Raw genomic sequence first — 11,020 nt, forward strand, 5'->3', positions numbered from 1 at the left:
AGAGTTTTTTTTTTTGAGCTCAACAAAATTTCTAATTTGTTTAAAAAATAGCATTTAAACCAAAATTTGAAAAATATCATTGTAAATATTTCATTAGAAATATCTATCAAATTAAAACCTGAAATTCATTTATTTATTTTCCTGATAAAAACGGTTCATATTTGTTTCTTTATCATCGTGAATAAAACCAAAAAAAAAAAAAAAAAAACTGATTCAAGGTAAAGTTTCTGCACTGCACCGACCCAACTAACCAAAGGAAATAAAAAAAAGAAAAAGAAAAAGAAAAAGAAAAACTCTGCATGCTGTTCCTCAACTCACCTGTAAACCTCATTCCCTCCTTCCTTCTCAACTCTCTCTCTTTCTCTTCACTCTTTTTCTAATTTTCCTTCAAAACCCTAACAAAAAACGCACAACCCTCTCTCTTCCAATTCCACTCTGTTCCGCTCTCTCTTTCCAATTTCTTTCGTTTATTTCGCTCTCAATTTTCCACGGCTTTGCGAGGGAAATCGCTCTCCCTCAACTCTTGTTGCACACTGATACACTATTTCAGTTTAGCTTAGAATATCGTTCCCAATTGATACCCCTCTCTGTAGTTCAATGATTCTTGATTTCATTAGTCTCGTATTGTATCGTCCATGTGGGAATTTTGATGCAATACTATTATTAACTTCTTTAACATAAAATCACTAATTGCATTTGTCATTTCGTGATGGAGGACAATGAAGTAGTTGATGATCAGAACTCGGGATGGTTCCAAGTCAAGAAGGTTTTATTTAATTCTTTTTTAACACCGTTGATGCATTCTGTAATGGCCTTTTGATTTATACTTGATGAATGATGAGAGGTAAAATTGAAGACAAAATAAGGAAAAATGTGGACTTAGTCTATAGATATTTACTTATTCATTCACTATGGACAGATGAGTATTTTTGCATCCATATGTTTGCTTTGATCCTAGTTTGTAATTTGGGTGAGCTGATTCTTATGTATCATCTCCCCCTCTTTGGTTATATTTGAGTGTATTACAGATTACCTTTTTTTTTCTTCTTCTGCGTGGCTTGTGTTACTTACTTGATCTAATTATTTTGTTTCCTCTTTATCCAGAAGCACAGAAATACTTCAAAATTCTCTTTGCAGAGCTGGGTTGGAGGTTTATCGGGAAAAAATGCTTCTAACTCTATGCGCTCTCTGCATTCCGTGATTAAAACTGATGACAATTCACATAGCCAGCAGAAAAATCATCTTTCAAGGTCAGGGGAGATTTTTTCACAGAACCCTGTCCCTGGGAGTGTTGTAACTTCTCTTTCTGAATTAAATGAAAAAGAGGGCACGAACTTTCTTAATACAAGTGTAGTTAGACATAATACTGAAAGTCAAAAGTCAACTCCATTACTTACTACAGATTCTCAAGGTAAACTTGAAGAAGTTAGGAAATCACACAAAACTGATAAGCCCGACTTAGTGCAGAAAACGAGATGGGGTGATTTAGAGGAGGGGGGCTTGGCGCTGCCACATGAAAACATGATTGGAGTTGGAATCAGGTTTGGTAGTATTGGAGATGATAGTTTGGTTAGCTGTAGAAAGCATGAGAGTATTCCTGATACCTGTGATTCATGTCATGCCCAAGAAAAAGACTTGACAGCAACTACTATTGATGCACGGGTTGCTTCTCATCAGATTCCTACAGTGAAATGTGAGGATGAAACATTTGGGGAGAATGGTAAAGATGTTAAGAACATATCTTTGGAACATATTAAAAATCAAGAAATGAACACAGAAAGAATTGGGCCTGAAGGTGATATATTATATTGCGATAAGAAAAATGAAGTGAATAAAACAACTGATAGTGGTGTTAACAAAGATATTTTGTCTTCCAAAGATGCTGCAGTGGTTGCAAATCAATCTCACGCTTTTATCAATGTGGTAAGTGATATAAATATTTCTTTAGTGCCTGAACAAAATTGCAGTTTAAGCAAAGCAGTTAATGCCCAGGGTACTGAGTCACAAGTACCCAAAATTGTCAATGATTCTGTAGCTTCTGCTGAAGAGTTTAGCGATCAACAGGGTGTCAATGTGGAAAATATTGTTTCAAACCCTCATAATGTGAATGCTCTTGAAGAAGGTGATTCAAATGAAAGCAAAGAAAGGTTCAGGCAAAGGCTTTGGTGCTTTCTGTTTGAGAATCTTAATAGGTCTGTAGATGAACTTTATCTACTTTGTGAACTAGAATGTGATTTGGAGCAGATGAAAGAGGCAATTCTTGTTCTTGAGGAGTCCGCATCTGATTTTAGAGAGCTAATCATTAGAGTTGAGGAATTTGAAAAGGTTAAAAAATCTTCTCAAACAGTTGATGGAGTTCCTGTCATCTTGAAGAGTGATCACCGCAGGCCACATGCTCTCTCATGGGAGGTATGCTTGATTACATATTGTTGCAATTACTTTGCTTTCTCCTGTGGTTAGGTTGATATTTTGTGGAATACTACATGAATTTTATATGTTGTGCCTGACAACTGTGAATCAACTGCCAAAGAAAAATTAATTTATTCACTCATGAGTAATGACAAATTCACTATTTTTTGAAAAGCAGGTGTTGGTTAAGCAAACGTATATGATAAATTGATAACCTGATAGGTCTTCCAAGTCTAAGATAGAATGACTTTTATCATTGAATACAAGAAGCAGTGTGAGTATAGTTAGCTGGTGCATTTATGCAGACTGGGGAATAATCATTCACTAAATGACATTATATATATTATATATACTCTATCTCTTTTATTTTTCTTCGTATTTTTTCTTGATTGAATGTGATTATGCTATAATTTGATGTAGAAGTCTTTATGTGTATCTGTTGATAGCAAACCATTAATAAAGCAAGTGTATGTTAAAAGGATTAGGAGAGGAGTAGGGGATCAGAACCCAACTAACTGAATTAGTTGGAGGTAGTTAGTGAGAAATTGTATATAAAAGGTAATATGATAGGAAAGAGGGCAAGGAAGGAACAGGATTATTGTAGGGTTTGGGAGAGTCCAGGGTCTCAAATACCCTGTGAACCTTGTAGCATTTTTCTGTCTCCTGGTTACCTTATATTTTTTTGGGGGTGGGGGAGGGGGGTGGTGGATACGATCAGTTTGTTTATCTATATTGATCCAGTTCTATCAGTAACTCTGCATAAATATACATATATTTGGGTGATTGCATGAATATTTTGAGCTTCTCCTTTTTCTGACAAATGTCAAGATGTTAGGATCAAATCAATTAAGTGTAAACTTAGACATATAACACTATGGAACAAGATCTCATCCACCAATGGAAATTATATGTTTATTTTACTTTTACGTCATGTCATCCGAATGGGGGTCACTTAAAAATTTATGCGTTTAAATGTTGTTGTAGTTTAGACTAACAGCCATCGGTTCATGATCATCTACTAGACTTAGACAAATATTTAAATGAAATGTAAGATTTAAACATGCAATCACTTATGGTCTATACCTGTTTGCTTGATTGATTTCTGGTTTCAAAGATTCAGGTCCACTGACTTCATGTAAGAGATTATGAATATTACTTGTTAGAATTCTGTACAGTTTGGTTCTTATGCTCAAGATCTTCAATTTCTCATTATTGATTCTAGGTCCGAAGGATGACAACCTCACCTCATAGGGCAGATATACTGTCTTCTTCTCTTGAGGCTTTTAGAAAGATTCAACATGAGCGTGCTAGCTTGCGATCTGGTAATACCACAGAAAATGCCATGTCTAAATGTTTGACTTCTGAACCTGTTGGCAATATGAACAAATCCAGGGTCAGCTGTGGAACACATGATGCCAAAGATTCATTGAGAAAGTCTAGAAAACATGTTGGATCTTCATACGCTAAACAAGGAAACTTGAATGAAAAAAAACAAAATATAGAAGGGGGGAAACCCTGTGATGCCATCACAATGCAGAATGGATGTAACGCACCAGAGAGCATATTAACTTCAGAAGTTAATTTATCTAAATTACCTCCCTTGGAAAATTCTGCTTTAGCTACTACCAAGGGTAAAAGAGATCACCTTGGTTCTGGATCTGAGAAGATACTTTCTAAGAAAGATAAAGCACCAACAGAAGTTGTTAATGAGAAAAACCCCGGACCCACAGATAATCTTAGGAGGCAAATGCCACTGCCTGAAAAAGATAAGGAAAAGCGGAGTACCGCACCAGGAAAGTCTTTGAATGCTTGGAAAGAGAAGAGGAACTGGGAGGACATACTTTCATCTCCATTTCGTGGCTCTTCCCGCATGCCATATTCACCAAGCCTGAACAGGAAAAGTGCTGAGCGTGTACGTACTCTGCATGATAAACTAATGTCTCCTGACAAAAAGAAGAAAACAACTTCAGACTTAAAAAAGGAAGCAGAAGAAAAGCATGCTCGTGCTATGAGAATCAGAAATGAGTTAGAGAATGAGAGAGTCCAAAAGCTTCAACGTACATCAGAAAAATTAAATCGTGTTAATGAATGGCATGCTGTTCGCCATATGAAGTTACGAGAAGGCATGTATGCACGGCATCAACGCAGTGAATCTCGTCATGAAGCTTTTCTAGCTCAAGTGGTGAAGAGAGCTGGTGATGAAAGTAGCAAAGTAAATGAGGTTCGGTTCATTACTTCCTTGAATGAAGAAAATAAAAAGTTGATGTTGCGTCAGAAACTTCATGAGTCAGAGTTGAGGAGAGCTGAAAAGCTTCAAGTGCTAAAATCTAAGCAAAAGGAGGATTTGGCAAGAGAAGAAGCTGTTCTAGAGCGCCGAAAACTCATTGAGGCTGAAAAGTTACAGCGTCTTGCTGAGATTCAGAGGAGAAAGGAGGAAGCTCTAGTTAGAAGGGAAGAGGAAAGAAAAGCATCAAGTGCAGCACGGGAAGCAAGAGCTATCGAACAGCTTCGAAGAAAGGAAGAAAGAGCCAAAGCACAACAAGAGGAAGCTGAACTTTTGGCCCAGAAATTGGCAGAGAGACTTAATGAAAGTGAACAACGTCGTAAGGTTTACCTGGAGCAAATTCGGGAGAGAGCAAATTTGAGGGATCAAGCATCCCCTTTGCTACGTAGATCTTTAAATAAAGATGGGCAAGGTAGATCTACACCTACAAACAGTAGTGATGATTCTCAAACAAACATTGCCTCTGGCATTGGTTCCAGTCTTGGAATAGGCAATATCACATTGCAACACTCAATAAAGAGAAGAATTAAGAGAATTCGACAAAAGCTTATGGCCTTAAAATATGAGTTTCTTGAGCCCCCTCTTGGTGGGGAAAGTGCTGGCCTGGGATATAGAGTAGCTGTTGGTGCTGCTAGGGCAAAAATTGGCCGGTGGCTTCAAGAACTTCAAAGACTTAGGCAAGCAAGAAAAGAAGGGGCCGCAAGTATTGGGCTAATAATTTCTGAAATGATCAAGGTATTAATTTTTGTTTCTTGGAAATTATACCTCTCTCCTTATATATGAATAGGAGTTTTTAATGTTGCTTTGTGGGATAAATTTTTTTGTGGGCATTTTTTTGTCCCTGCACTTTGAATTATGAATCTTGTGCTGATTAAAATGAAACATCTAGTTATTACTGAACTCTTGTTTAGTTAGTCAATAAATATTTGTCTGGTAAAACTGTCGATTCTTGCTGTTGGTATTTGTTCTAGTTACTACTGAGCTTCACCGTGTCCTGTTCTTATTGGTTTTGTCTGATCCTAAATCATAGATCAGTAACTTTTGTGGACAACTGTCAACCAAATTCCATTTTCCTGACTAGATATTGAACTAAGTTCCTTTTCTTTAGGAATATTTACAGCTTAAATGTGTGCATTGCCCCTGCATATTGTGAAAATTATGGATAGTAAACTTTCAATTTTTAATTGCTTTTACTTATTTTTTAACTTGTGATTATGTTCAATTATTTATTATTTTCTAGTATTTGGAGGGAAAGGATCCTGAGTTACAAGCATCTCGTCAAGCTGGACTACTTGATTTCATTGCTTCTGCCTTGCCTGCATCTCACACGTCAAAACCTGAAGCATGCCAGGTTACGCTGCACTTGTTAAAACTTCTGAGAGTTGTGCTATCTGCACCTGCAAACAGGAGTTATTTCCTTGCACAGAATCTTTTACCCCCAATCATCCCAATGCTTTCAGCAGCTCTTGAGAATTATATAAAGATTGCAGCATCTTTAAGCGTTCCTGGCAACTTCAGTTTATCATCAAGTAAAGCATCCATTGAGAACTTTGAATCAATATCCGAAATATTAAATAATTTTTTGTGGACTGTTACAGCAATTTTTGGTCATATAAGCTCAGAAGAAAGACAACTTCAGATGTGGGATGGCTTGCTGGAGTTACTGATTTCCTATCAAGTGATTCATCGGTTAAGAGATCTTTTTGCACTTCATGATAGACCACAGATGGAAGGGTTGGCATTTCCTGCCCCTATTCTCTTAAGCATACATCTTTTAGTGGTTTTGACCTCCAGACCTGGAAGATTGAGTTATATTGACTGGGAATCTTCCCCTGTGGCAATGGAGCAGGAAATTGGCAGTGAAGGGGTGAAGTTTTCAGATTCTGCACATTTTGTAGTGAATAACACTCGGGGAGATTGTGGTCCCTTATCGGGGATCAATGGAAGCTCAGCTGTGCATTTACCTGATGTCCCTGAGGACAGACCATTGGATGAAATAAATAAGGTGAACAAGAATGATGAATCTATTTCCATTGACAAGGATTGTGAATTGAAGCATGATAGTCCTGTCAAATTAAAAAATGATGATATGGAAAAGATAGATGGTCTAGATGAATCTAAGGAAAATCAGAGTGGGGATATTGCTAATTCTTCTGTTCTCCAAAAGGATGAAAAACATACAGTCATGAATGGTACAGTACATAAAAATGAAAAAGCGTCAAATTTGGCTCAGCCTGTTGTATTTCTTCTTTCGGCTATTTCTGAAACAGGACTTGTCAGTCTCCCTTCTCTTTTGACTGCTGTTCTTCTGCAGGCAAACAATAGATCCTCCTCTGAACAGGTAAGTTTTCTGCAACCTGCAAATTCATTCACTCAAGTTTTATTAGTTTATTTTGAGGATCTTTATTGTGAAAACAAAGTAGATTTCTGATATTGCAACTATTCTATTCTTAGTTTTTACTTTCTTTTTTCATTTTCTATTGCATGTTTGTGCATATTGTATTTAAAACATTTTGCTACAAAATAGTCTAGAAATTACCCGACTATTAACCTGAGAAGGATGTAACATTTTGTGATGGCATGGATCCGTTATGGTGCATCTCCAACCATTTTATTTGTGTAGTGATGTACCTGTCAAGAGTTTCTGTTGAATTTCAATTTTAGTGAACACGGAGCCTTTTTCTGGAGTGGGGAAAAAGAATAAATGTGATTAACTGTCTTAGACAAGTTGGCTTTTTTACCGTCTTTTCATAATATTTATTGGAATCTTTAAGTAAAATAATTTGCAAAGCAGTTACTTTTTTACTGGCTTCCTGTTTTCCTTTAATTTAATTTTAAAATTCCTTTATAATAACACTTTATCTTTGCAGTTCCCTGCAAGTTAATACATGATTGGAGAAGTTAAATATGGTCTAGTTTGGATAAACTTTTAGAGAAATTCTTATAGGAGAAAAAAATCAGTATAAAAAAATGAATAAATTTTTTTTCATAAGTTAAAAACAACTTATAAGAGAAATTTTATTAATTTTTTATATTGATTTTTTTTTTCCTATAACTTCTTTAGAAGTTTACTCAAATTGAGTCGATGAAATATATCTTGCTTTAAGGTTCAGGCGTTAATTAGCCTAGGAAATTATAGGTAATTATATGGTGAGATTTGAAATGGTTGCTAATTTTCATCAATTGTTTTGGTCCCTGGAAATGGATCATTGTGGGAGCTGGTGGCATATCAATTGCCCTGTGAACATAGACCTCTGAGTAATTGTCAACTATTACTATTATTTTATTATTAAACTGATGTTTTCTTTTTTGGGAAAATTTGGTCATTTACTATTTACAAGTCTAATTATTTCCTTCATATGCTTGGCTGTCCTTGTGATAAGTAAATCAGTGATTGTTAATACTTTTCTTGTGTTATACCCAAGTTGAATAACTTCATTTTCTTTTAGGCCTCATTTATCCTCCCATCTAATTTTGAAGAGGTTGCTGCTGGAGTACTGAAGGTGCTGAACAATGTAGCTCTTTTGGATCTTGTATTTTTGCAACGAATGCTGGTAAATTTGCTGATCCTCTTATATTAATTATCTATATTTAAAGCAGCTCTATTTTAAACTTGAGAATGCCTTATGTATTTAGGTTTGATTTAACATGATAATGTTTACAATTTATTTTTCTTGATACTGGTTCTTGCTGATATATTTCTATTTTCTTTGTGCCGTTTAACTCCCAGGCTAGGCCAGATCTGAAAATGGAAATTTTCCATTTGATGAGCTTCCTTCTTTCTCATTGTGCCAGCAAGTGGAAAGCTCCTAATGATCAGGTGAATCACCAACAACTCGATAAATTTCTGATAATGCTTTTGAATAATGAAATGCTTATCTTGGTAAACCTGGCTTGCCTAAATCTTTAAGGCCTTCCAAAGGAATGTCTATCTTCGACCTCACATTTCATTTCCTTGGTGTTCATGAGTGGTAGCTCTCCAAAAAAAAATGGTTAAACCATGCTAACCTGCAGAAATTTGAATTTGATAAAAGTACAACTACACTAATTTCCCCCATATTTTTTAAAATTACAATAGTGAGATACATGTAATGTCCAAAACTATAGGGAGTAGTGTACTTTCGTCTAAGCTCAAGGGAGGTCAAAATAATTTGCCTGACAAAATTAGAAAAAAAAAGTGCGAAGGTGTGCTGTGCATGGGAAGCATTTATAGTAGGGATGAATACACCTTGCCTTAATCTTCATGCGTTGTTGGTATTTAGATGCCTTTAATCAGTATGCTTGGGGGGGACAAAGCTACAGTTATTTAATCCCATGCATCTGCGCTTTTTTTTTTAAGGTTGGTTCACTGGTGCTTGAATCTCTTTCTCTTCTCGGCCACTTTGCATTGTTTCATCCTGGAAATCAAGCTGTCCTTCGATGGGGAAAGAGTCCCACCATCCTCCATAAGGTCAGAAACACTAAATATTTAAGAAATGTTGGTTTATTTGTTCAATTTTATTGAGATAATCTAATGTTAAGCTGTAAGAATACAGGTGTGCGATCTGCCATTCGTTTTCTTCAGCGACCCAGAATTGATGCCAATCCTGGCTGGCACATTAGTTGCTGCATGCTACGGGTGTGAGCAGAACAAGTTCGTTGTTCAGCAAGAACTGAGCGTTGACATGCTACTTTCCTTGCTAAGATCTTGTAGAAATGCTACACCTGCATCTCAGCTTAATTCAACCGTAGACAATTCCATAACAGATGAATCTAGTGAATGTAATCAATTAGGTACTGAAATTAGAAAGCCTCAAGTGGACATTCCTGGAAAATACAGCCGATCCAATAGCAAAGGCACTCGGGCTTCATTGGGGAAGAGTGGTTCTCTGGGAAATAGCATAAAAAATGGCAGGATAAGAAGCCTACGGGACAGCAAAACAACTAAGAATTCTGAAGAAGCGGCTCCTAAGCAAAATGAGACCTCACATTTAATGTTGCACTGTAGATTTCCTCAAAGCTTCATAGACAGAGTGGAGCAGTTCTTTTCAGTGGAAATTGCCATCGGGGTTGATGAAGTCTGAGGTTAAGCATCATGAACTCATTTTGATCGGTAAATCCAAGAACTTCACACGTGTCTAACTGAATATGTTCCATTAAACATATTTCACACTTCTAATACAACCACATGATCATCTGAAAAGCTGACGTGGCTCTGAAGATTAACCTCCGAGTTACACACTAAAGCTCGTTCCATAGTCAATGCTAAAATTATTGAACTTATGGGAAGTAATATATTCATACTACGGGTTAAGCCTTTTTGTAATGTACAAGTAATAGAAAGTTGCTGTTGATAATAGCCACCATTAATTAGCATTGCTGTAATTATAGCTGATATGGTCTTGGACTAACAATCTCCGGCTATCGATTTGTCTTGTGAACTTTAAACTTATATTTTGAATTATCAATCTTTATATACGGTGGATTTTTACAACGTTTTAATAAAAATACTTGAGAAATTTTACTATTTTCACGGTAGAGATGAAAAGCATAAAGATTAAAGTGATGCTTACGAGCTAGCTTGTTTGTATTCATGCAATTTATTTACAAGATAAATCTACCTCTTAGCCAGCCCGTAAACGTGCCATTATATCTTTCCATTACGGGGAATAAGGAATAACTGCAGTTCATGGGCTAAGTTTCTGTTCTGACTTCTGATCATTCACAATGTGTACGAAAGACTGAAAAGTTGATTTTGTGCCATAGATATCCTCATGGCTAGAAGGCAACCATGCAGCTAAAAGTGCTAACAAGTTGACAATAGAGGTTTATGTGCATGTGGGTGTAGTTTAAGGAAACGTTAAAGAAAGGCACGATACTTCGCATCCTCTGGAGGCTGCTTGTAAAGCTTTTTTTGCCTTGCTTGTGGGCACGTTGCTCTGGAGACTGGAGGCCGCTTTATGTACAAGGCCTGCTCTCCGTTCTTCATTACACATTCAAACGGGTGGAAATTAGAAGTTCAGAGAGAAAATCTTCTACACAGATTTCGATTTCAAGAAATGGAAAATAGATTCCACCAAAGAAGGTATTTAAATGTTTCTTACATCAACTTGGTTGTGAACGGTTTCACTTACAAAGCATCATTTTGGTCACTTGCCAATCATGTCATTGATTATTATTAACAGAAAATTACTGGTCTCGATTTTAGAGTGTCATTTTCTGATCCACAATCACCAAAACATCATGGGTGCAGTGGCAGTAGAAATGACATGGCTTGGAACTGGCTCCAAAGGACAACTTTTCATGTTGATCACATCGGAGATGATGAGTATATAGCTTCAGTTGCAG

General features: G+C 36.4%; 1 protein-coding gene across 4 annotated transcripts; it reads left to right on the forward strand.

Moving 5' to 3' along the window:
* The first annotated feature begins 248 nt into the window (after nt 1-248).
* Nucleotides 249-10,197, forward strand: LOC113846414. Of its 4 annotated transcripts, XM_027474655.1 has the most exons (9): nt 373-766; nt 1,105-1,883; nt 1,920-2,409; nt 3,632-5,428; nt 5,934-7,034; nt 8,143-8,247; nt 8,424-8,513; nt 9,033-9,143; nt 9,229-10,197. In XM_027474655.1, the coding sequence occupies exons 1-9, from the start codon at nt 710-712 to the stop codon at nt 9,754-9,756; spliced, it is 5,058 nt and encodes a 1,685-aa protein (XP_027330456.1). In that variant the 5' UTR covers nt 373-709; the 3' UTR covers nt 9,757-10,197. The 4 variants fall into 4 exon arrangements, 3 of the variants coding, with proteins under 3 accessions (XP_027330455.1, XP_027330457.1, XP_027330456.1); XM_027474654.1 differs by having other exon boundaries at nt 249-766; nt 1,105-2,409; XM_027474656.1 differs by having other exon boundaries at nt 249-766; nt 1,105-2,409; nt 9,258-9,447.
* The last annotated feature ends 823 nt before the right edge of the window (nt 10,198-11,020 follow it).

This window comes from Abrus precatorius, unplaced genomic scaffold (genome assembly GCF_003935025.1).
Source record: "Abrus precatorius isolate BTA unplaced genomic scaffold, Abrus_2018 Scaffold8, whole genome shotgun sequence".
Taxonomy (NCBI): Eukaryota; Viridiplantae; Streptophyta; class Magnoliopsida; order Fabales; family Fabaceae; genus Abrus; species Abrus precatorius.

What these genes read in the sequence shown, in the direction of transcription:
- LOC113846414 (XM_027474654.1), top strand. Translation starts at nt 710, where the DNA reads ATGGAGGACAATGAAGTAGTTGATGATCAGAACTCGGGATGGTTCCAA. An exon ending in TAATTTCTGAAATGATCAAG is followed by an intron (nt 5,429 to 5,933) that starts GTATTAATTTTT and finishes ATTATTTTCTAG; the next exon opens with TATTTGGAGGGAAAGGATCC. An exon ending in ATAGATCCTCCTCTGAACAG is followed by an intron (nt 7,035 to 8,142) that starts GTAAGTTTTCTG and finishes ATTTTCTTTTAG; the next exon opens with GCCTCATTTATCCTCCCATC.